The sequence below is a fragment of the Pieris napi genome, chromosome 10, assembly GCF_905475465.1.
Source record: "Pieris napi chromosome 10, ilPieNapi1.2, whole genome shotgun sequence".
In the NCBI taxonomy this organism is placed as follows: domain Eukaryota; kingdom Metazoa; phylum Arthropoda; class Insecta; order Lepidoptera; family Pieridae; genus Pieris; species Pieris napi.
In genome coordinates this window covers 2,818,296-2,846,082 of record NC_062243.1, presented here as the reverse complement: position 1 = coordinate 2,846,082, position 27,787 = coordinate 2,818,296, and the positions used below count along the sequence as shown (strand labels likewise).

Genomic DNA, 27,787 nt, shown 5'->3' with positions numbered 1-27,787 from the left:
ATAATGTCGGGTACATTAAGGGATAGTAGGGATAGATGCCATACGTTCTGTAATAAAGAACACGTGTAAACTTATTCCGTAAGCGCTCCAACGTAAGACAGTATTTAGCTTCATGCGGAGCCCAAACAGACGAGTTACACTCAAACTTACTTCTAGATTATATAAAAATTAATGGTTTAAAGCTCTTGTAAACTTTTTATCCGAAAACAAAACTTATGTCATTAAAGGGAAAGTGAGAAACGGAATAATAACACATTCCGCTTTTTTATCATTCATTTCCACGCGGAAATATTTTAACGTGTTTCAGTTGATATACACTTGATATTTATTTCAATGATTACCAGATAAAAGATATTTTTTAATGTTTTATGAACTTTTCAGTCATTCGAAAGTGATGTGTATATTGTGTACTGTGTACATTTTATATATTTTTTCTGTAAATAGTTCCTTTCTTTAATTTATGTAAAGCACATTACACATGATTTCATCATATGTACCTTTACGTATAAATCATTTATATTTTTAAAGAAAATTAAATTTTTATTAAATATCTTTTAAAGTACCTAAATAAAGTCTGCTTGAAATAATTTTGTATTATTTGGTACCATGACATGCATAATTTGCATTGCAACAGTTAATAACCAATAAAAAAAAACAATACATATTTTGTTTACATTAGTTAAATAATTATATGTGAAGACAATGTACTCTTAGAATAAAACTACTATACTTACTAAAAAAAATAGTATACTTGTTCCTCACATATTTACAAATATCGAATCCGTAGAATATTATACATTAAAGAGTAATAAAAATAATATTAAAAAACACAATAAAACAGTGTGTGAGATAAAACGTTCAATATAAAAACGTCGTCATCAATACACCTTCCAGTACAAAAACATACAAGAATTTTTCACAAAAAAACCAAATTTTCACTGCTATAGAAGCACAATATTCACAGAACACGTGTTACTTGCAACTAAACTGGCCGAGAAATTCCATTATACATAGCAGCTGTCGCTCCGCTCTCCTGCTGTTCGAGATCCCTACTGCTATTTTTTGTACAGGTATCTTTGAAAAATGTTCCTATATGTCTACTCAGGTAAGATTTAACATATAAATAAAATAAAATACTGTTTAAAGTGAAAATATATGGTCAAACATTAATTATTCATAATAATTTTTTTTTTAATTTGCACAAAAATTTTTTGGGTAAACATTGCAATTTATAGTTTAAAAAACAATATCCCACATCGATCATATTAATTCATTCACTGTAACTCTAATCCGAGGTTTAACGGTTTTGAATGTTCCGGCCATACGGCTGGGACACTTAAACGTTCATCGGACATACATAATACATTTGGCAATATTTCCCGGCCATATTAAAAAAAATTCTGAGTATTTGAATTTTCGACAGACGTTTTGATTGCTATACACAAACACATAAATAAATTCAATAATGATAAAATGATGGTAAGTATTTGCCTTGTAATTTGTGTAAAAGTATTTTCTTTTGAATGACAAGTGATTAAAAATTAAATACATGAATGTGGCTTAGTAAATGAAAATATTATGATGCTAACTGGTCCATAACTATATCACTTATGACCTACCTAAAGTTATATGTCAGTTTCTAAAGCTGGCCGTTAGCTACATGCTTTTATTTGAGAGTAAATAAAATAGAATTGCTATGTTCTGAAGAAAAGGCTAGGTCGCTAGCAAACTAAAGTGCGTGGTTTAATGTTCATTCAATGAATCAAAATGCCAGAATACCACTTAAATATTAGTTCTATGGCGAAACAAATTGATACTGGTAGGTAGCAAAACCTGATTAAAAGACAAGACAGACTCCAGACAGGTTCTACTGTCAATAAAAAAAACTGACTCGTGAAGGATTTGAACCTCCGTCCTCCGATGTATTGGTCCAAGCCGTGTCGGCGCTCTAACCTACTGAGCTAACGAGTCCTGGTACAGTGAGTCTAAACAACTGTTTATTTTTCCCCAGATGATGTCATTCTGAATCATATCCATGATTACTGATAATACCAGTCTCGATATTACTATGTATATAAACTATAAAGGTACTTACCTATATCAGGCGAATATAGTAGTATAACCTAAAATGAAATTTGTTCTTTAGCATAGGAAACGGAGCTTACATTCCCACAACTCGTAGTCGTTAAAATCTCATTTTCGCGCCATTTTTAAATTCAACGCAACTCTTTCGAATTTAAATTAGGACGATAATATAAATAATAATAACAAAGGAGGGATAACTTTCTGTGTATAAAACATGAATAGGAATACTGAATAGTTAAACTCTATACTTTATGATTTCTATGATCTATGAAGATGAGGATTTCCGAGCAACATGAAAAGACAGTAAAATGGTTAAACACTTTATTTTTTCTTTTTAATAACTTTGTTTAAAGTCTTCTTATTATTTTGCTTCTCAAACTTTACTTTCTTAGTCTGTACGGGTTCTGAAACAATACATAATTGTTAGAGCTAAAATAAGACGTGTGCAATAGTAATATGAGTTTATATCTCATTATAAACTTATTGAAGTGTACCAGTAAAGGACTTGCTTAATATATTTATTTAAGTTCAAATAATATTACTTAATTATATATTGCATTTTTTAGTTACGTACGTTATTTAAATCTGAGTAAACTGAGTTTTATACATAACATTTTATTTTTTACGTAACACTTAAAACAAAAAACAATTTTTTTTTTAAATTTGGCATAGAAACCTACCTACCGGAATCAACAGTGCGAACGGTTTCCAAAAAGGATAAAATTATGGTAAAGCAATAAAATCATTGAATTCACCTATTACTCACAGGTATTATAGCTCAGATTGAAATAATCTTAAGACTTGAAAGTGTCTTGTTGAACAAGTGTGCTTTCATGCTTAGCCATATAGCTACTGGCCGTAGCTTACGGGAAAATTACGTGAGAAGGAAAACGTCTATATGTTAGAATAAACAAAGCTAAAGATGTCGAAGACATCAAAATAACTTCGGTTTACGTTGTTTTCTTCATAGTAATGTAAATTGTTTTATAATCTGAAATTTAATAAACCGGTTTCTTCTAAATTATTGTTTTATTTATATTCTGTTCCCGATTACACAAACTTTATATGTAAGTTGAACCCTTACTTGCACGCCTATCGCTTAGTTCCACCTATGGCGTAAGTCTCAATTAAGATCATAATTATAAACCATTTTAATAAATACATATTACACATTGTTTACTTACTCTGTTCCGCTTTCCTTTTAGGAGCTACAACCGGCTTTTCTTGCTTTTTAATATTCTTATTACCAGTTGGTTGTGCCTTGACATTTTTCTTACCTTGACGTTTTCTGAAATGATACCAATATACATTACACGACACTCTTAAAACTAAAAACTTTCACATTTATATTCTAATCTGTGGGGGAAAAGTTGGTACTTTGGCTGTCACAGTCAGCTTCAATAACTCAGAAAAATATATTTTTCACGTAATAACTATAGCTATTATGTTTTCTTATACTGCTTCTAAATCAAAGACGTAAACTTAATAATTAATAAGGAAAGACAAAAACTTATAGAATGTCAATTGAATACGACCCTTATCTAGTAGACCTATTTTAACTTTCAACTGGATCTGAAGTGAAATTACTTTTTATAAAAAAGGCACACATTTCATTAAATCAAGAAATTACATCCTTAAATAATGTGCTGAAAAATTCCAATAAATGTCATGGAAAATTAATTTATGTTTAATCAGAAAGGCAATATAAAGATTTCATTACATGAAAGCTATGTTTACTAACCTGTCTATAACTATCTTTGCTGGTTCTTCATTTGCACTACTTTCATCGTCTGATGAATTATCCTCGGAATCAAAGGACTCTTCGCCCATTGCTTTAACAAATTCATCAGAATCAAACTCCAATGAACCATCACTATCTCCATCAGATTCTTGTATATTAATGAAGTCTTCCAACAATTCAACTTTTAAATCTTCTAATTTTTGTTTCTTTATTGCTTGACTTTTGTCAGTTTTCTTTTTTTCTTTTTTAACCTCTTCTTGCTTTACTGGAAGAGCATCACTCTGTTTGCCTTTCTTAACATCTTGATTATTTATTTTATCTGTGACTTTAGACTTATCAGTTGTAGCATTCAATTTGATATTTTTACCTTTTGGTTTTTTACCAGTATTCTTAACATCTACCTTGTCTTTAGATGCCACTTTTACTTCTTTCTTGTCATCTTTGTTTATTTCTTTCTTTATGTCACCATTTTTCTCATCTGTATCATCTTTATCATGTACATAATTAATACCTTCTGGTATATCAACTGGCTTAAAAAAGTCATAAGCTATTCCTATTTCCTTTAGTTTCTTTTTTGTTTGTTGTAAACTGAAATTTAATGCTTAAATCGAATTATCAATGCAAAATATTTGCGATATTAGTTATAAAAAACTTATGAAAAATATGTACATATCATTTAAAAATAATAATTCTCCATAGTTTTCATTAATACCTTTTGTGGATTTGCCTGAAAGAGGTTGCTTGTACGTAGAAAGGCATATAATTACACAAGATGATGATATTTTAGGAAAACTGAATGTGATAAATGAACCCCATGCCCAGGTTTGCATAATACTGCCTCCTTTACATATAAAACTAGAATTTATGAAACAATTTGTGAAAGCTAGGATGGAGTGGGCACAAGATTGTTAATTGTTTTAAATACATCTCTATAATTAGAGCACAGAGAAAATTAAAGCCGGAATTTTTGATGGCTATAAATGAGAATTTGATAAACAATAAATACTTTAATAGTTACATGACTGACATTGAAAAATATGCCAGAAATGAATTAGTTTGGACTGGACAAAATTTTCATGAAAACAAAAAGAAAATCTGCGGTGCATATTGAACTGATGTTGTCATACTTCCAGCAGCTTTGTTGTGATACGAGCATCAATGTACCTTCGCAGCTATTTAGACCCATAAATCTTGGTGAACTGAGTGAAGAAGGGGTGTGGTTGGAGGGAAATGGTTCCATCAAGACATACAAAATATAGAGGAACATTACCAGGGTCACTGGAATGCTAACATGAAGGCAGTCTATTAATGGAGCATTAGAAACTGACCTATATCAATAAATAAGCCAAGCAAAAAAACCCTTATAAAAGATTTAAGTATTAGTTGTTTTTCTAATAGTTTTCTTGATATAAAATAGATTTTTCGTAACGCGTTTTAATTATATCTTTAATAAAGCTGATTCAAAGAATCCAATTTCAAATTTTAAGTTATAAAATTAGGCATAATTGTTGATGCAACAAACATGCTGTTCCCTTGTGTTATTTAAGTTTATACTAGTTTTGTTTGACATTGAAGTGTTAAACAAATAAAATTGTTTGGGTTATTGTTTGGATTAAATTTTGTTAATATCTGTGAAACAGTAGAATTAGTAAATTTAAAAATTTGATTAAGCATTACGTTTTTATTTGTTATTAGTAGCTATAAATATGCTTCAATTGATGATTCACTACTTACGTTTTCAACATACTCTTTGCTGCCTTAGTATCTGCCTCTTCTGATTTTGGACCATTGATTTTCTAAAATAAAAAACAAATTGAGTTTGTTAGCATTTTTCAAATTACAATTTTAATAAAATTTCAAAAGATTTCGCAAGATGTAATGTATGTAAGTATGTATAACCATAAAATTTAATAATATTTTCATATAGTTCAAAATCCAAAATTCACAATACTTTAAATTTCTGTAAGCATTAAAGGTTTTACTTCAATTAAAATGATATACCTTTTTCTCTGCCCTTCTCTTATTAGCTGTTGGGTTATTTTGGGGAGTCCAATGCATTCTTTTAGCACTAATTTTTTGTTTTTCTGGAGGTATATACACAGCTGAAAGAAAATATTTGTTTAAGAAGCTTCACAAGTTCATTCTTAAATAGCACTGCTTGTCTTGACCAATTAATGCAGTTGTTAAATTCTTTGATAGTATAGCGATATAATATAAGATTTTGACCTTTGACACATTTCATAACACAAATCTACACTAATGGTTGACTACTAAGAAAAGCTTCTAAATGTATCATACTAAATAAATAATCACTGGTATCTTTTATTTTCTCTCTAGTAACCTTAAGCTATTTTTACCTTTGATTAGTCTCTTTCCCATAAGGTAATTGTTCATAGTCTCTGCAACAACCTGTGCTACTGTTGGATCCTTAAATTCCACAAATGCATATCCCTTGGAGTTACCCGTTCTCTTAGAACGGATAACTCGTACATTTGTAACCATTCCAAATTGACGAAAGTATTGACTCATCTCATTCTGTAAATTACATTAAATGTAAATTTAGATTAATTATGTATAATTGATCTTTTAGTATAATGATACTTTTAAACTAACCTCATAAAAACCATGTGGGATGTGAGATAAATATACGAGTCCTCTTGGAATACGTTTCTTGATCTTTCCATGTTTCACGCGCTTGAGAGGAGTTTTGATTACTTCTTTGTCTTCTTTGTCATCTTTCTTATCTTTTTTCTGAAATAAATATATGATTTAAAACAGTTCCTATCCAAAACAAAATCACAATCCTGGTCGCTAACCTTTAACAATTTTTTTATTCCCTTAACCGACTTTACAAATTCTTTCTGTTTACTTGAATCTAACGCTACACTGTCTTCCATTGTAAGTAGTATTAAATTAAAGTAGTTACTTTAGAAGTATAAAATAATGGTTTCTAGTTTTGTTTTTAAAAGTTAAAGCAAAATTTTCAATATTCAAACGTGGATGTCAATGTCAAGCCTGCAGTTACCAAATCGGTTATAATCTCAAATTTAAATGACACATGATAATTATCGTCAGGTGTTCTCTGTCAGCTATCAATCAGGGATAATTTTTATTTTACTCTGACTTAGAGGACCTAGAATTATATATTATTGAATGTTTATTTCTATAAAAATAATAGTGGTTAGAAACATTAGATGTGTTTTAAGCCCAACAGACAAAAATAGGTTAAACAAAAAACATGCAATTAAACAATACTATTAAAAAAGTGACATTGCAAGACATGCCATCCTATTCTTTATAAAAATATTTAGGATTTTATTTTCTACTTTCATTTCAAATTATCCAGCAAAAATAACACAAATGAAAAACTGACAGCTAACAGTTGACAGCAATAAGATTAAGGATAGAAAAAAAAAACAAACTCGAATGAATTTTTAATGTCGTCTCACTGGGAGACTCATCGATTTCTAATAATTTAAATTTGCTTCATTTGGTTTATTTTACCATTTTTATTATTTAGTAATATTAATTTTATTGAAAATGTTGTGTCGCGTCGTTTGTTACGTTTTTAAAAATTAAATCTATGATTGTGGTCTTATCAAGATAGTCGGGAAAGTAAATACAGAAAACAAGTTATCGTAAAACCTTAGATGCCCTACGTTATAAAGTCGACTAATTAAATTTGTTGGGTGCAAGAATACCATCATTGCAGTATTTATACCAATATTTAACGTTTACTCCAAATTTCCGTAACGACTTTAATATCTGTGTCGACGGCGCCATGTTGTTATTTACTCTTTGATTTTACGCTGGTTTTGTTATGGGTTTTGTTGTGTTGTGAAAACATCAGTGCGTGAGCATGTTGGAAGATGTCCCAATACACGGTAGTCGCCTGGATGCAAGTAATAAACCCCCAACGCATCAAAGAAACCTCAGTTTGGACTTTCGGTGAGTAATCTGATGTTTTATTCCTAAGTATAATTTTATGCCTTTCTTTTTCTATCTAATAAAACATTTTTCATTCCAAAGATAAGTGCCTATTTTAAACTATCTGTGTTTTTATTTTATCACTTTCAACCTCTAAATACATAGGGAATATATTCTCCATGGTGTTTATTTTCTGAATCTTGACAAGACTAGTATTTCAATATGTTTACATTTAAGTATGAACTTTATACAAATCACTAAGTAATTAAGATTACAATACACAATCAATTGAGTCATAAAATACTTCATAGTTAGTGCATTACATCTTGTGACTTAATTGTATGCATGACTTAAAAAAACAGATTTATAAATTCTATATCAGGAGATACAAGATAAAGATATCCACCATATTAGCTGTAGGAATTAAATAAGAAAATTTATTCATGTTATACAGTATCACCAGGTTTTTACTACTTTAATTAGTTTTTTATGCTAGTGAACTATTTTGTTTCTTGAAATTATTAAGCTAGTTAAAAGTTAACATAGTTTAAAGTCTTTACATAATTTACTAATGTTGTCAATAGTATTATACATCTTCTTAGACTGTATGCTGTACATGTTTATTTTCTAATGACTTATTACTGTAATTAGCAATCTACAAGATCTAAATAACATACTACATAAGTAGTACAGGTAGGGAAAGTATAAGCAGCAATAGAAGTTTCCTGATGATATAAACCAGGAAAATTCAACTTTTGCTTACCATAACTTGTTTCTGTAGTATTTAAATACAAGTTGTAATTATATGCGTTATATTTTTACCTTTGCTAAAGTACATTAATATCTCATATTATTTTTATAGTCGTATTTTTAATTAGACGAAGTCAACTGCAGACAATAGCAATAGTTATATCGTGGCCTTCAAGCCAGAGGGGCGTATAAGCAATACCCCTACTTTTCAGGAGACAAAAAAAACTTAATAAGTTTTTTTGCAATGTATCTCTTTATCTGAAAATGTACATGTGTCTACTAAAGTACTTTCTTAATAACGTGAAATGATTATTTTCTTTGTAAGTATTTAAAAACTTGCAATTTTGCACTTACTTCCATTTGGCTCGACTGTTGTAGGCAAACCGTATGTTTTCTTTTCTCAGAAAACGCTTTTATCGGATGGACGTAAAATACAAAAGCTTTTTACGCAATGAAATATTTAAAAAAACATCTGAACTTAGTTCAAGTATCGTGAAATATCATAAATAAATATTTTTTATATAATTAAATGCAGTATTTCTACCATTTTTGAAGATTACACGTCCGTCTGGCTTGTCAAAAATATAAAATTAGTTTTGTTCCAAGACAGACGTAAGGGCTTCTTAGGGTTAATTTCGATGGCAGTGAAAGGCAAAAATAGTTTAAAATTATTATTATTTAAAAAGGAACTTGGAACCATTAAACTTTTAAAAGAAAAACTTAGCATAGGTATATTAACACTCTAGTACTACAAAGATAATTATTGTTTCTTTGGTCGTATTCAGCATTCACGATTGCAGAGATCTTAAAGCTGTTGAAAAAAAGTTGTTTACCTACATAGAAACAAAATAAACAAACTAAAAAAACTGCTAATTATAAAAATATCTATAAAGATGAAAAACATGAATAGTATTAAACTTGGTTACCTATTAAAAAATAGATGTTTACCTAAATAGAAACAAAATAAACAAACAAAAAAAATACATCTATAAAAATATCTATAAAGATGAAAAACATGAATAGTAAGTACTTTCCATTTAGTTGCATGCAATCTCATTTAAATTTAGAGCAGGTACAGGCAAACGACTTAATCTATTTAGATCCAACTGAGCAAGCAAAAGTAATAAGTTCAAACATCTATGTAGGTTCTTATCAAATGAACTGATTAATTCTTTTTCCCTGACCGACGTCTTAAATATGAGGCTCGTGTTGCAGATAATTCCAATTCGTCATCATCTTGACGAGGCCTAGTCTGAGGCAACGATCCTGATACAGACTGAACAGGAAGTTTTTCATAGTAGTAGTTATGATACTTGGTTATCGTCCCATCTCGACACATTTCCATCAGATCTTTATGTTTTGCTTGTTTTAACAAAATTTGTCCTGGGTACAGTTTTGCAAGATTCGAATTATGTTCCGATCTAGTCACTCTCTCCTTTAATTTTACCTCTTTGAATTCTTCCCAGTAATCATATTTAAAAAACAACGAATGGGGAATGTTTTTATTAAATCGTAACCATCTTACGTTAGCCCATTGCAAAACAGTTCCATCAGTGGCTTTCATTGTATTTGGAATAATAGTACTTCGCAGTGATTTGAAATCCAAAAAGTCTGTGTGTTCCATAACTTGAACATTATATGGATTGTCTTTACGAGCTAGTCGTATGACATTTTGCCAGTCATCAGGGATGTAGATTTTGGCATACTCAGAAGCTCGTTCAATTGTCGAGTGCATGTTGTCGCACTCCATGTAGGTGTGACCAGGTTCAAGAAATGTATAGTCAATGACTCTAATCTCATTGTCAGGTGATGTAATGATATAATTGAACATAGCAACAAGCACAGAATTTCTATTCTGCCCTGGACAGCAGTCAGAAAATAAAATCAGGTGATCGACATTGGAGAGATTTGAGATGTAATTATAGAGACATGTTGATACTTCGTTTGATCCACGGTTGCCTTCATATTCCGGCCAAAAATAACAATAGCCTTGTTTAGTCGCTGCATTGTGAATTGTGAAATTCATGCTACCTAACTTCCGTTTATAAAATACAGGTTTTCCTAAAACCAAAGGACAATATAGCACTGCTTCAAAGTCAAAAGTACAAACATGCGAGCGACTATCTTCTATTGCTTTAATTTTATCCGATGTTTTTTCTTCCTGTGCATAGTATTTTCTGTTAACATGCTCTTCGTATTCTTCTTGTTTCGCCTTTTGTTCTTCTTCAGTTAAATGCTCATATTTGTTACACCAACACTGGTCCTTTCTTGGTTTGTGGAAACCTATATTCTTATTTAAAATTAGTTCTTTATACGAAGTTTTTCCAATGGGTTTCTTATGGTTCTCCAAACATTGCTGCTTATATAATTCGTACATTTTTTCTTTATTAAGAATGGTCTCCAAATAAATCTTTTTTGTATCTTTACGGCACCAATGAGAAGGCACTTTTGGAAATGAATCTATGTGATCATTAGCAAACTTTATGTTGTCTTCGCTAAAATTGTTGCAAGGTATGTGATGACCTCTTTTATCAGGGGAAGGTATATTACCCACTCCTCGGCGCGCTTTCTTCAAAGCAGTACGGACCATCTTGTCACTGATATCCAGTGTACGAAGAAAAAAAGGTTGACACACATTTACCGTTTCCGAATTAATCTTGAAACTGTAATTCAAAGTGAATTTCCTTCTCGAGTTTGTCACACGTGATCCTGTTGCTTCAGTTGAAACCACGTTCGATACTATAAAATCCCTTTGTCTTTCAATACTACCCAAACCCCAAAATGACAAATGAATATTTTTTCTCGTACTATTATCAATTTTTGTATGACAAGCTCGTTGACACTTACAATTTTCATTGCCACACTTTTTTGCCGGTACATTTTTTCCTTGACTTGATTTTGGTCCGATTCATTGTTGTGTCCGTTTCTAAGTTCCGCCTGTCCACTCTATACGGCCGACTATTGAACACTGCGACTGCGCGGGTGGAAAGAGCGCGGCGCGAATTCAAGGTCGTATACGCATACGTCTTTTTGGCATGACATTTTATTGGTAATCAAAACAAATTCGAAAGTCGTATGAACATACGTCTATATGGCCCTACAATATATTGGTAGGTCATATGAAAATCGATAATCGTATGAAATCGTATGTACGTACGACTTTGTGGTCCGTTACACAATTCGTCATTAGTGGTTATAATAATATCTGACTTCAGTTATACGCCTTAAAGTATTTTATTAATATCTTCTAAAGTAATTAACTTACAAATATGAAAAAAACAGAGGTGGTGTATCGATAAACTTAGAAATAATTGACGTAATAAAAAAAAAACGATTTTTTTTTATACGCCCCTCTGGCTTGAAGCCCGCGATATGTGTCAGTATTATCCTACAATGAATTCATGAAAAAGTACAGAGACAGAATCTAAAATTGTCCTATCCTATGATGGCTACCATTATATAAATTAATCCATGGGCAATGCCTAGTTAAAATTCTTAAGTGAATAACTATAGGTTTTTAAAGGCAATTGTTTGAACTTAAGTAAGCATTGCAAGCACCAAAACCCACTTGGATCCCAATTGTTATTGTAAACCAATAGCTGGTTCTTTGATTTAGAAGAGTGTAAACAATAGTTAATGTACAATTGCTTGAATTGAAGTAATGTGCAAACTATTTCTGAGCAATCAATCAAAACAATTGACTTTTAGAATAGAATGGCTTGGCCTTCAATATAACCAGTATACATTTTAACAAGGTTTTGTTTCAGTAAAGCTGTAAATAAATTGCTTTCATATTTGTTTATAAATACAAAATAGTAATTCTTTTTTGTTATTTATATTTTTACATTATGTATTCAAGTAATTTGTAATTATATCAATACAAATTGTCTACTTTATTATTTATACTATATTTTTATATTTTTAATGCTTTATTTTTTATTAATATACCTGAAAGTTTCTAACTATGTAAATTTTTCCTGGTTGGTTCACAAAAATTTTAGTATTGTATTGGTGTAACTATCTTTGTTATACTAGTTATCAGTTACAATTAAATGATAAAATGTACCTTATCAAATAGAATAAATATGATACTTAGTAATAATAGATTTTCAGAAAATCTATATTATGTATTATGACTGAAGTTATTTATTTAATCACAAAGAAATATTTGTGATGTCAGATTGAATGTTGACAGTATAAACATGGCAAAAATGTTCTAATTCCCAAATGTGTGTAGGACACAGCCTCCTTTTTCTTTGTTATATAGAGCTAGTATTTTAAAAACATACTAACAAAAATAGTCACAAATGATTCATACTTCCAGCCCAATTAGTGACTATATTAGGTGAAGAATTTCTACTCAGGCATGTAATGCCAATTAAAGTCTATTACCCTTTGTCAATATAATAACCCATATGATATGGCCCATATAACCAATGTAAAAAGGTAGATGATTTTGTATGTTATCATTAATCGGAACTGTTTACACTATACATGTAGTAAATTTCTGTACTCACAATTTTTTCAATTTACTAAAGAAGCTAAAAGGGAAAATACTTTTCTTATTACTGTAAGTAAATCTTTAATCATTCTTGAACTTTTTGACACAAATAATTATTATCAATTATACGTGTTAACACTTGGTCAGACGATATTAATAAACTGTGAATTAGACAGATATTTCTGGTTCGGAAATGCGTAAGCGTCAACCGGGTTACTATGGCGCCTTCGTGGTGTGGTTGATAAATATTATGACGTGTCTTAGTCTCAGAATGCGTATAATATCTTCTGACTCTAATAATGAGAATAATTGCAATTGTGTGGCAGTTAATTTTAACCTGAAACAGTGAGGATGCTATGATTACTTGGACTTAGTATGTAGTCCCGAAAACAAATAGTTGTTAGGACCTGCAGCTGATTTTCATCACCGGGCGTCAAGGCAGAATATAAAATACCATCCGTAGCACCTCGACGTCCGTCGTTTCACAACTGAGCGTACGACCACTAAGTGGAACCAGCTGTCCACTGAAGTATTTCCGAATCAACTCGACAAGGTCTTTCCAGAAAAGAGCGTATCAAGTCTTAGAAGGCCGGCAACGCGCTTGCGAGCCTTCTGGCAATGTAAGCCTCCTGCCCGTTGACCTCCTATTACGGTTTCGGAGTCATAATATTAGCGTTCAATACATAAAGTTTTTCATAGGCAAGAAGATAATCTTGTGCCTTTCAATTCGAAATAATCATAGTTCGGAAGTTAAATCTGCACTGGCTTTCTTCCTTGTTATATGCCATGTAGAACAAATTGGCTTAACAATTATTAAGAAGTGAAAGTGTTCAATTAAGTTCAAAAAAGTAAAAATATCTAATTCGTTCAAATACTTTTAGTAAACCTACATTTATCTAAGCTTCTGGGGCTCTATGGTTTTATGTCTGATGTAAGTTGTACCACGTAAATTACATTATGCCTACGCTCAGGCTGCTATTACGAGCTAATGCTATTACAGGCTACAGTAGAAAATCTACTTTCTTAAATGGGATAACAAAGCAAGTAGAATGATTTATTAGTTACATATATACTATATAGGTTATAAAGTAAGCACGTATTTTAGTAGTTCGATATTGTATTATTTTTATATTTACGTACAATTTAAGAAATAACATACATATTGAGTACTAAACACATAAAGCGATAAAACCAATGTAACATCGTACCATTACCCTAGAAAATGGGAACACATTAAATCCTAGCCATTTCATTTTCCCATACGAACTGGGTTATCGCCATTCGCCAAGCCTACTTAAGAAAACTGATTATAACATGGCCTATATACTACATAATGTTAAAAATAATATTTATTAAAAAATACAATATTTTATATGATTATTATATTATAGACCAAGATATCATGGATGGTTACAAAAAAAATTGTTAATTTCAATCTAACTACACACTAACCCCGTCCTACAAAGTAAATTGAACTGTTTTAATTAAATATTACACTTTCTCTACCAAATTATCTTTACGCTGTGATAAAAATATGATGATTAACTTGAAACAGCGTAATTTAATTTTCCTTTGTTTGGTGCAGAAAATATATCAATCCTATTGCGTCACAATCTTATCTTTAGACTTCTCGCCGAATTAGTGTAATCTTAGAAAAAGTGATAATGTATAGAAGTTCGGAAAAGTATTTAACTCTGCCGTAGGTAGGTACTAATATCTTCCTTAAATATTTGTATGTAAAAAGTTAATAAGTTTGATCATTATATTAGGTTATCCTATTATTATTTAGGTTATTAGCGGCAAGTATTTGTCATACAAGTCATACTAACCGCTAAATTTTAACCAATTTTAACCCTTAGTATTATATTCTTTGAGATCAAATTAAAAAAAAAGTCTAAGGATGAAATAAGGTCAAACTTATAGTTGGCAAAATTTTTAATAATGCATACAATCATACTGAAGATCACTTCACCTCTTTTTCATAGTTGTACTCTGAATAATAGAGGAAATGAGGCGTTTAAAATTGCGCTCGGCTGTTTGCAGTTAGTACAAACTTATGAGGCTAAGTGGTGTGGTGAACTGAATATGAAAATCTAGTTAAAATATTTCAGTATTTTTAAAATCGTAAGAGCGTTTGGTAGCCATTAATAATAATAAAAGCCTTTATTGCTGTAATTACTTATATGTACTAGTACATAAAAATGTGAAATACTAAACAATAAAGACTAATAATTAATCGGCAAGCCGGTTGATTTCTGTTGTACAGCTTGTCCTTGGACATAGGCCTCCTCTAAGGGCTTCTACTCTTCTCTGTTTCTAGCTTTACGTAGGGCCAGCTACTCTTCGCAGCTGGTAATTAAAGAATTTAATGGTTCTTTGGTAGCCATTAAATTCTTTAATTCATTTGTACAGTTAATGTAGGGGGCACAACGGTTTAGTGTTCCGTCGGAAATCAAATTAATTACCGTCTTACACCATGTGCGATATTTTTTTTAGAATAAGGTAGTTTTTGAGTTAAATATAAATATATTCTAACTTTCAGACCAGGTTTCGCACGACTGGATATTATTTATTTTAAATATGTAATACATAATGACAGTATTGCGAAGTATTTTTGTAAATATTTATGTCTTCCTTTTCACACTTTTTATCGAAGTTTCCATACAGATCCATAAATTTTTTGAGAATATTCTATAATCTGTGTTAATCAGGGATAATGAAGGATTCAAATGGTAAAGGATTTTTTTAAAATTGATACAGTATATATTGAACCTATGGAATGCTAACTAACAAGCTATATTTAAAGTTACAGATAATCGCTCTTTGTAATATTATTGTAGATTTATTACCTAAAGTTTCAAACTTCAATATTCATTTACGAAATATTTATTATTGCTAAGCAAACGTGGGTCACTAACTTTACCATTGAAAGGGATCGTACAATAGACGGAAACGATCAATCAGCATGTCCCACGATGGGGGACCAAGTATCTCGAATAGCCAGTGACAGACCCCAACTTACGCTCTTTGATAAGTCTTAGCAGTATTTATAGCTCCGAGTTCTTCGACTTTTTAATCATACATTAAACTTATTATAAAAATAAATCAGTGGCGCTACAATGTGTTTAGGTCTGGACCTTAGATTTCTGAATCTGTTTCATGATCATTTTTCAATCTAATAGGCAAGTAGGTGATCAGCCTCCAGCGCCTGACACACGCCTTCGGAATTTTGGGTCTAAGACATGTCGGTTTCCTCACGATGTTTTCCTTGACCGTTCGAGCGAATGTTAAATGCGTACATAGAAAGTCCATTGGTACACAGCCGGGGATCGAACCTACGACCACAGGGATGAGAGTCGCACGCTGAAGCCACTAGACTAACACTGCTCGCTTAACTTATTATATGTATTAACTTAAAAAAGAAAACGTAACTACATAATTAAATCATATTATGTAATAATAAGTTAGATTTTTGGCACCGATCAATAATTTGCATAACAAAATCTTCATTGCTCAACTAAACTAAACTTCTTACATAAACTTCGGCCAATAAATACAATTTTGAAATATTATTAAATTTTTTGTCACTATTGAAGTCGGGCTTTATAAGAGAAGTGATTGATAGCACTGACTCCTGTTTTCAAGTTATTTAAATCCCGTATTCGCTCTTTTACAAACAAAATTGTTGCAAATGGTTGGCTTTTTCTTGTTACTAGTAGTTATTTGTCGGGAATTTTTTTAAGACACCTTCAATATCCACGATGTAGGAACTTAGGTTATAACACTCCTTTAGGGTCTTGCAGTAGTTGGCAAGAATACTTTATTTGAGACACATATGATCATAGACACATCACTCTAACGATAGCTACCATAACCTATACGGGGTTTCATTCAAGGAGTGTTGCTATATGTTACAATTTCAATAAATAAAATGGTATGACATGATATTATACAAAAATAGTAACATTCTCTTAAGTCAATGTTAAATCAAGTATCAAAATGCACATGTCGAAGCAAGCTGTTGCAACCCAGATGCTTCATATTTTTTGCAAAGATTTGCACCTGCCGAGGTTCGAAAACCAAAACAGGCACACGTGACAAAAACATCTGCCGAGAGTTTGAGATGTTCATTGGCCGTTTAATTACTTAATTTTAGGTTGAGTGCGGATTTGTTTCTTTTGACTTTGAAAGAGTCTCTTTTGATTCTTTAGTTGAAATTATAAGGACAGCATTTAATAGATAGAGATAATGTTATATATTATTATAATAATTTTTATTTTTTTTTATTTATTTTTTTTCACACGTCCTTTTCACTTTCCCTAACATGAAAGAGACTATCATAGACTATATTTGGTATGTTTTTTTTTTTTTACTTGGGGAAATGCATTGCGCATACCCTACCGCGGTGCGACTGCTTAGTGCGGGAGGGTTATGTGGGACTCGCGAATGTGCATACCCACTAAAACCCCAAGGCGCCACTAACAATCGTCTTAGGCGGGATGCGGTAACAGCAGAGCCTTATCCGCTTATATTTGGTATGTAGCTTAAGCCGTATTAACCTTTGTTTGGGACTATAATCTATGAGATAACCACGCCCTTTAAAACAATGTATATATTGGATATTATTGCGACTAACTAATATGACGAAGGTTTCTTGTCTCCCGTGATTATGGCGTAGAATGGAAATTAAACTCATACAATAAAGACGGATGAAAATTATTGTCTAGTTCCACGGAAAGTACTAAAACGTTATAAAATATTTAAAAAAAAAACTTTATGTATTGATAAATAGGTATGTGTATAATTATATGCATCATTATGTAATCTGGATACGTGGCCTCAGTAACTTTCGGAAGTAGGTACCTTTTTACACATATCGCCTTGTGAATAGCAAGGTCGTGTTGCCTACATACAAATTGTAAAACATAAAAAATATAAAAGGTCATTCTTAATTCGCAAACTTAAAATAACTTTATTCATATAGGTAAACGAGTACACTTATGAACGTCAGAAAATAAGTTAAATTAATTTTAAATTTACATTTACTACCAGTTCGCAAGTCAAGGGCGTAGAGAGGGCTAGAAGAACTGGCAAGGAACTTACCGCCACTCTTTAATTGCTAAGTTTCGAGTCATACAAATTTTTTGAACTGGAGCAAATCAATCCCAAGTATAGGATAGGATTATTTATATATATATAGGATTATTTATATATTCATCAAATTTATAAAAAGCTTTATTGATTAATTTATATTTAACGAGAGCCTTGAATTTATTTAGTGATAATTCGCTAATTTCGCTTGGGAGTTTGTTGTAAAAACGAATACAATTTCCATATAAGGAGTGGTTTATTTTCTGGAGCCTGGTTGGTCGTAAGCTCAAATTAGTTTATCAAGAAACGGTTAATACCTACCTTGTTTAAATAAAATCCTGTAAACATAAAATATCTAGTTTTTAATTTTATACACTTGCTTCAGTATTTATAAGTTTATTATTATTTGCTTGGTAAAACGTGTCGTGTATTCGTATCATGGACGTGGTATCCGGGTGTATCTTATCAAAGAATGAGTAAAACAGTACGTATAGCATTAAATAAATTATTGTTTTATTTTCTCCCGCGTCTATCTAAGCGTTATTCGGGGCTCCAAAAGGTAGGATATAGGCCGTGGTTTATGTGGTTGCGACATAGCTTTTTAATTAGCAGTCCGTCTAGAGTTGGTTGAATTCTGCAAATTAAATTCTTTAAGATTAAGGGCTTATGACATGCTACTTAACGTTTTATTAAATATTTTAGAAAAGGGTAGCCCGATCATGGATGGTATTATCGTACTGTTCTAATTAAAATGTATCGTATTGGACGCCTACACACAACAATAATGTCTGATTTATAACCATTTCTTGTTTCAAATTGAAAGTGTATTAAATACTGTTAATAAAATCTCAGTCTATTATGACTGTTACGTGATTGCTTTTAGTAATTCGGCATTGAGTCGGGCTGACTCCCTTCAACCGTAGTCTATTTTCATACAATGGCGAGCTTTAATGATGAGTTGTGTTGTGTGAAAGGTTCTTTGTTTAACACGATTACAAGCATTTTTTAGTTAACTATCACTTTTATCCTACAAAACGAAATGTCGTTTTAAAGGTAAAAAACTATAATTAAAAACCTAAATTTTGTCTCGCCTTAGTTTTTTATTGGAATATTAAATTAATATTTTAGCTGTTGTTATAATTTCATACATTTGTATAAGCAACTATAAGATATATACAGATTTGGATTTAACAAAGTAATTTTTAACTCTAGTTCATATTTATACCTACAAATCTAAAACTTTATATTTATGAGACTTAGAGGAATGGAAAAAGGAAGATATTATGTTAGGAATTTAATGAATTTAACAGTCATTAAAATATTATTAGATATATAGTTATTTAAATATTAAGTGTCATAAATTAAAAAGAAACGATATTTCGAGACTTTTCAGTGATCTTCAGATCAGTGTTAACTTTACTAATTTTCAGTTCAAAGTTAGCAGTAACTTAATGTGTGATCATTATTGGATTAACTTTCACTTGCCTATTAGCCTTAATTGAAAAGTAACTAATCCAATACATTACATAGAGACTAGCGGACTTAACAGAGGTTGTCCTGTACACTTACGTGTGTGTTGTAAATATGTATTTCAAACTTTCAAAAAAATCATCTATAGTCTGATTTTTTATTCCGTAGAATTCTGACATTTCATAAGTGTTGCTAACAAAGTTTTGCACCAAAAAAGGGAAAAATTTGACCCAATTGAGGACAATTAAAAATAAAATGCTCTGTATTTTTATGTTTTACTTACCTACTCAGGTGAGCTAATACAAAAATAAACTACATATCGAATTAACCCACATAATCACTGCCTACTAAATCCAGCTTTAGTAAACCTTTAAAAAAAGAAATGTTATCTTTACTTGTGCGTTTTTCACTGTTTGTGTTGAAAAGGGACGCAATTATTGCTCGCCGTAAAACCACTTTTAATATGGAGCACCACACTTAATAAAATGGATACATTCACTAGCAAATAAAATGTATGAATAGACTCAGATGTTCAGACTCGTATTGAAATTGAAAAATGTACCCGGCCAAAAAGGTTTGTAATCCCTGAAATGTCAAAAAATTATAACTGTCAGAATTCTACGGAATTACTTGAAACTGGCATAAAGTTAAAACTATTGCCAATAATATTTGAAAAAAAAAAAATCTACGGAAGTAAAAATCAGAGTTGGTATTATTGTAAATTGAACACTTAAATATGTAATCAAATCGGACCAGACGCTTAATTACAAAAACATGCACAGAACATTTGTTTTATAAAGTTTGTACTAAGAATCCAAAACCAAATGCAATTAAGAACAGTCTAAAGTCAATATTATAATTTACACGCGATATTCAAGTTGAAAACGTCTAACGATTCTAATTTACAGCTCGGATTAATTATTCCATTGTTAAGGTGTAAATTATGTTAGATTCGTTCTCAGTTGGATAACTTTTAATTGGCCTTATAACTTATTGGTGCTGACGCTTTATTGGATAAATAGGATTCTTAACTCAAGGCTGTTAGTTGTGCTCTTAATTAAATTAAAATAAATCAGTGGCGCTACAAATTTTTTAGGTCTCAGTTTTTTCTGTATCTGTTTCATCATCATTTGTACATCTAATAGTAATGTTTAAAGAACTTTATTTCTAATTACAAAAACTGTATTTTTATTTACATGAGAATCTTAATATACGAACGAGATACACGTCGCCATCAGCCGTCCCAATTTTAGTATAAACACGAAAATTTCATAATCTCTCGAGCGGATTTTTATACAGTTTACCAGTGGATAGTGTGATTTAGGAAAGTTTAGGTGTATAATTAATTGTTTATGAAAATTTACTGAAGTAAAATCGTGGCAGAGTAAATATACATTTAAGAAGGAACTTACAAAATTGTACTAATAAACTTTTATTTTTACCTGATGTTTGTTATCCTGTGTATTTTTTTTATATTAAGTTTTTTTAAGTTCTGTTTTATATTTTTCACGTCTGCAATCGAAACTGCTTTTAACAGTCAGACCGTCCATTTACATCTTTTTTCTTCCTTTATTTTTCTCCTGTTTTGTTATATTGTAAAGTAAATAATTGCTTAAGAGTTCGCAATTCTGTTTGCAATCGCCAAAATACACTATGTATGAAGGTGAGCGTTCAATTTATTCTTTCCTCTTGTAAAACGTTACGATACAGGGGTCAAGAATTTCCAAAAATTGCGTGACGTAATACGCTCTAAGAGCGGAAGATAGTTTAATTTAAACACAATCTAAACCACCCATAGTCTGTATTGGTCAATAATGTCATTGAGTCGTGCCCTCCTCATTCACAATTAAGTCATGCACGTCAGCTGCTTTTTACATTCTATTGTTAGCAGAGGAAGTCGTCTAATTGCCTTCTAAACCAACAAAAGGAAAACATTTTTTGAACGCTTAAGAAATCACATTGTTCGAATTGAAAGCATTGCTTCTACGGTAATCATCAGCATATTATTATGTACCTAATTGCTACTTGGTTTGTTAATGTTTTATTTGTATGCTATTTTAAAATCACTATTTCGTTTCATCTGTTACCTATACTAATATTATAAAGAGTATTTTGAAGATTTGTATGTAAGTATGTTTTTAAAACACTGGACCATTTGAATGCTACATCATCACTGATTAATATAGGTTATTTTAATTGCAATTAAAAAATAACACTACAATATTGTTACCCAAAAAAATGCCTATAAATTATCTTTCATCGCATGCGCTGCGAAAAGTATTGATGATAGTACAAAAAAATGTTCCACAATATTAAAGAACATATCAATATCTATAAATTAAAAAAAAAATACACCCGTGCGAAGCAGGGACGCCGGGTAGTTTATGAATAACTACGCAATCCTTTTTTTAATATATTTGCCAATTACCCACCCATGGTAGAGCCGTAATGCTATCAAAGTATCTTATGTCAATAAGTATTTAATAAATAATCTTTAATAAGTTGAAAGTTTCATAGTTTTTATTTATATTTTGTTGCCAACCAATCTATTTTTCATAATATGACAATCAAGCAAATTACCTTCAATAACAGCTCAAGACGCTACAAAACATTCGGCACAATTGCAATTAAAATAAATTGATTTATGATCTGAAATAATAACTTGAAGCATTTTAATAAGATTGGTATGCGGGCATACCGTGAGTAAATAAATTGGCACTGACAATTCGAGGACATTTCAATTCTATTTGGCCTTTGATCGTATCTACCGTCGTGTTAATAAAACTTCAATATTAGGTATAAAGAGTTTTATTGTACCTTCTAGTGTAAAGCCGGTTGCAGACCTAAAACTAAGCTATGCCAAGGCTAAACTAAGCTATGCCAAGCAAGCTAGGCTAAGCTAAGCTAGAAATAAATAGCGTGCACACCAACAGCTAAGCCAAAGCTCAGTCAGTCTGGCGAAGGATGTGCAAATGGTGTGCGGGGTAGCGGGAGGGTCTTAGCTTAGCTCGGGTAGCTGCGCATCGGCATACACAACTAACTTAACTTCGCATATTTTAGTTAGCTCACATAGCTTAGTTCGCACAGTTTGCGGTCTGCACACAAGTATGGAAAACTGCGTCAGCTATGCGAGCTAAGCTAAACTAACTTAGCTTAGCTCTTGGTCTGCAACCCGTATAAGGCTGGTGCTAGGTGCTTTCATTGAACAGCTGGTTGTTCCGTTGCCTGGGATCCCCCTGTAGGATGCCCTAGCAGTTAGTGATATGTACAACTATTACTGTGCTACTGTCGTTCAGACAAGTTTTCCATCTAAGACAGCCAGATTCAGAAAAGTCCAATCATTTATTTCAATTAGACCTCCTAAAATGGCACTTTTTAATATTAAATAAATTATAAAGATGATTTTAGTTGCCCCTTCCAAAAGGTAGTTTCGTGTGGAAAAGAATGGGCAAGAAACTCCACACTTACTCTTTTAAAATAGTTTTTACAATACCTTGTATAGGTTAGTTAAAGAATTATATGTGAAGACAATGTACTCTTATAATAAAACTACTATATATAATAGGCACCAAGTATTTATTACTTACAAATTATCAAAGTCCAACAGTATATAATAGGAAAATGGAGGTATGTCTTCATCGTTTTGTTTTAGTTTTATCATCAACCTTTTTAGTTAAAAGTTCGTAGTTAAGACCATAGAAGCACTTTTTAGGCTATGTATGTACCTATGGCATGTTCGGATAAACCTTAAAAAGAAGGTTTACCTGCAAAAAGCGATGATTTATTGCCACATTAAAAAACGCCTTCGCGCATTTTTGTGATTATTAACATTGATATGACATTGAGGTAATAAAGTTATCGCAAAAACAATAAAGTAAGATAGACCCACGCTTGAATGAGTCCAAGTATTTCCTTGAAATATGACAATGGATACTGGTAACACACTTGTAACGCGAGCGCATGGCAGAAACAATGCCATTATAAAATGTCGAAACCATTGCAATAACAAACATGCGTGACGATAGAGTAATGAGTAACTTGGTTTATCAAATAATTCTTATTGAAAGTATGCTAGAAAATTCAAGGTCGGATTGAGAGATCAACTTTCTTTTGCTTTCATATTGCAATTGGAAATATACAGGGTTATTGGTAAATTCAACCGCATTTACCATGGAGAGTGCTCAGAAGAGATTTTCAGACTAATAATGCGGCTGAGTTTCATCATCGGACGTCAAGGCAGAATACAAATTACCATCCGTATCACCTCGACGTCCGTCGTTCCACAACAGAGCGTTTCTTAAGGCAGTTTTTGTCGCGCACCACCACAATATGGAACCAGCTGCCCACTGAAGTATTTCCGAACCAATTCGACTTAGGGTCCTTCAAGAAAAGAGCGTACAAATTCTTGAAAGGCCGGCAACGCATTTGCGAGCCTGAATATGTGAGCGTCCATGGGCCACACAACATCATTTAAGATATTTTTTTTGTATGATAGGGGCCTACAAATGATTTATTTTGAAGAAAGTTAAAAGCACGAAAAATGCTTCACTTTTACATGATGCAAATGGAGTTTAAATCATCGCATATCACGGGAATACATTGAATTACCAATAACCCTGTATATTGTCCGACATGAGCACTCAAATACCTTTTATATAAACGTGAATTTATTTCGTTATACATTTTGAGTGTTGATGAAAATGATTCCTATAGATTTGTTGCCACGTAGTATATGCTGTCTTCATGTGAATACTTACTAATAATAATACTACGAAATTTTCATTTTCTGTCCCCTTTTTTTTAAAAGTCTTGTTTTAAATATGTTTACGAGTGGATCACAGAAGGTGGAGCATGTTCGCAATCAGTTTTTTTTTCACAAGTAAATCGAACTGTTTTGCAAGGGTTGACAAATTGCTTAATAACTTCTATATTTTCCAGCTAACGCGTGTACATGTGTAAATGAACATAATTTCATATTCTTTATTCAAATTACTTTTTACAACACTTTTGAATCGTCTATTGTTTCGTTACCAGATATTAGTATTTAAGATTTGTTCCACTTTCTAGAAAGTTGTAATTATAATGTCTGTATAGCTGGAAATATTTTTTTTAGAATGTTCATTATTATTACCTGGTGCTATATTAGTTTAATGCCTCTATTTTTTTCCGATCAGCTTCCTATCGAATGGGGACATCGAACAGGTGATAATGCCCAGCTAGATCTAGCTAATTTTTGCTTTTATCTAACCCATCTTTAAAACTAAAGCATTGACACTCCCCTGCTAGCCTATCTTCTCGCCCACAAATCTGCCTGATCGCGTAATACTACGTTGGGGTCCCTATATATTTATTGATTTTTTTCCTATTGATTGATTTTCTAGTTCTAAGAATGTAGCTTCCAATATCTATGTCTAATCTTATCTTATAGCTTTAAAACAACGACTATTTATTTTTATTATTTTATGGTGATTTTGAAAGTGGATACTAATCACCGTTACACCCGCAGCGGTAAACGCATGTTTGTATTGTTATTATCGTATATTTCGGCTAAATGATACTTAAGTCTTAACTGATATTATAATACAAAAGTAAATAAACACACCCCGAATATAACGTTGTAGTTCGTTTGCTTTTAAAATATGTTTTGATAATCATGTATTCGTGATAAAGAACATTTTTACATGATTGTTGTTATAATTTGAGCGAATTCACCCGTGGCTAAGCGTAAAGAATTTAGAATTTAGATTATTCGAATGACAATCCCTTTTGCGTGCTACACGTGTTACGAAATTCTTTTTGTTAATTATCCATAACTGTGTCAGTTTGCCATTCCCCGTTCTACTTTAGACGATAGTATAATGACATCAAATTAGGGCTATTCAAGTCGTGGTAAGTTATCTTTTGACCACCTGACCCCGTATTGGTTTAGTATTTACTTATAAGTTAGCGAATAGCGATATTAACAAAAGCGCGTGTTGTTCCCACGAGAATGTAAGTGCGCGCTCCTATTTCACCATGCCTCCTGCTGACAGAGGACACATCTTTGTTTTTAATTTATTTTTATTCATTACTTAAGGTGTCATGTGGAACATGGTGTAATGGTTGCAGCTCCTTACAAACATAGTGTAAAACAAGAAACTTGGCGATTAAAAAGAGTGGCGGAGAGTTTATTGCCAGTTCTTCTCTTCCGTTCTACGACCTTGATTTGAGAACGGTCAATAAATTTAACGTAAGAGGCATTTAATATATATTTCATCAAAAATAATTTATTCATTCCAATATGAATAAATGATTATTGATTTTTGACTTTTTAATAGCGTTTATTGAATGTTGAGTCCGGAGATACTGTTACAGCCTCTTTAATGAGTATAATCAGTAAATCTTGTTTAACGTCTTTATAAAATCATCTTAGTGACTGATGTTTTTTACCCCTATATATATATATATATATATATTTACTAAAACGATGTATGCTTGGGAGATATCACTTATTAGCGTTAAGGCCGACCGTTGCACTATGTATTGTATTTTAATGTTATATTTTGTAAATAAATAGGTAGGTTAGGCAGTTGTTAATGATGATGCTCATGCTCATACTTTGGCAAAATTATGTTGAACCCCATTCATGGGTTGACTGACTGAATACTGGGGGCATTGCATTACTCCGGCCAAGTCGTGTAGCGGTACGGACGTACTGTACTATCCATTTCTCGAAGCAGTTCAAGCCATTTTTGACCCCCTATAACATCGTTGTATAAGCCTTTTAAGTTACCAAGCAGGGTTTGACCTAGCCCCTAGTCCATTTTCTTAAATTTGGCACTCATTCACTGACTGGCCAAAACGGGCACGAAGGCCGAATTGAAGGCACTTCTAGCAGACATAGAAGTTGTAATAGAGTTTAGTGACTGAACAAGTTTACCGACTTGGTGGACGTGGAGCTCACTACTTTTTACGGCAGAAGAATTGCGTTGCGAGGTTTTTTTTACAAGTTATGTTTTTTATTGTTATAAAATAATTTAAGAACACGTACGGTATAGATTAAAAAAAAAATTGGATTATTGAATTTCAATTGCCATACCTCGTCGCGACCCTTAAGGCTGTAGTTTGTTTTAAAAGGTGGTCGCAAAGGTACAAAGGATTCGTTAAATTATATATATTGTATTATTACCTATTATCATTTTACTTATTTTTTTTGCTTTTTCGTGGGTCGCGACATATGGTTATGGTATATAAATAGTTGAGAAACGATGCTCTACTGTAATACAAGTCTTTAAAGTGTTAATTGTGTGACTAATTGTATGAAAATACAATTTTTTTCTCGTACATTACTCATCGATAATATTTCAATTAGCTCTTATCGGTTAACCTTTGATGGAAGCTATGAGTCATTATCCATAGTTGTGCCCCTAGTGAAAGTGGGTTATTATTAATTTTTAATAAAGCCCGGTCGTTCATCCCTATATTCAACGTTATTTGGTACAACGAAATGTTTATGAATCGTTGCGTGGCGATATGACCATGATAAATGATGATAAGAATTAAATAACGATAGTATAGAGATAAGGCTTTTTGATTATTTAAAGTAGATTTTTCTTGTTTTTATAAGAGAAAGAAAGAGAGATAGATACCGTGTTTTTAAGAGTTTTCATGCCGGCAAAAACCAAAGTTGCTGTGATGGTACAGGCCTTTAATATAAAAAAGAAAACACTTTATTCTGTTTTTTTTTAAAATTAAGTAATTAATAGAGGAATTGATGATCTCTTATGTATATCTATTGATTACAGTAACTGTAACAACTGTTGTCCACAAAATGACATATGTTCACAAATAACAAAGTTAATCATATAAATGATAATCAAAGCCCTTTTAATTTCCAATCATTACATTTTACATTTTATACATTTTTATTTTCCTTATCCAATATCCTAGCTAACTTCAGTGTCGGCGATCAGAGCCCCTTCACAGGTTTCCAACTAACTCTGTCCGCCATGGAGCATTTTTTTCTCCATTCGTGAAGTGAATCATATATCGAAGCAAATTGTTTTATCGTGTTACGTATTTGATAAGTGATGTTAAAAATATTTATGTAAGACATAATAAAGTGCAAACATTCGTTGTCATGAGTGACTCATAAAAAATAACTAGTTTTTAAATTGGACCGAGGCGGCAGTTATAGCTGGGAACTAGTTTTTGACATTTACTTAAATGTTAGCATTTAAAAC

At 31.6% G+C, this 27,787-nt stretch overlaps 2 protein-coding genes and 1 long non-coding RNA gene across 3 annotated transcripts in view; 2 read left to right on the top strand and 1 right to left on the bottom strand.

Annotated features, from left to right (window-relative positions):
• Nucleotides 1-2,392: 2,392 nt before the first annotated feature.
• LOC125053189 (MKI67 FHA domain-interacting nucleolar phosphoprotein-like) lies at nt 2,393-6,853 on the bottom strand. Its single transcript, XM_047654430.1, has 8 exons — nt 6,643-6,853; nt 6,440-6,577; nt 6,184-6,361; nt 5,828-5,928; nt 5,561-5,622; nt 3,827-4,414; nt 3,270-3,373; nt 2,393-2,489 (listed from the first exon to the last, which is right to left on the bottom strand). Exons 1-8 carry the CDS (start codon nt 6,721-6,723, stop codon nt 2,407-2,409), a joined length of 1,335 nt encoding a protein of 444 aa, XP_047510386.1. The 5' UTR covers nt 6,724-6,853; the 3' UTR covers nt 2,393-2,406.
• A 397-nt stretch (nt 6,854-7,250) lies between these two features.
• LOC125053366 (phosphatidylinositol 4-kinase beta) overlaps nt 7,251-27,787 on the top strand; it is a 57,586-nt gene continuing 37,049 nt past the window's right edge. Inside the window, exon 1 of the mRNA XM_047654706.1 lies at nt 7,251-7,774. Within this exon, the coding sequence (XP_047510662.1) occupies nt 7,686-7,774 (89 nt within the window). The 5' untranslated portion in view covers nt 7,251-7,685. The remainder of the gene's footprint in view (nt 7,775-27,787) is intronic.
• On the top strand, nt 8,662-9,028 carry LOC125053369. The gene is made up of 2 exons (XR_007117566.1): nt 8,662-8,823; nt 8,908-9,028. It is a non-coding gene; the product is annotated as an uncharacterized LOC125053369 (long non-coding RNA).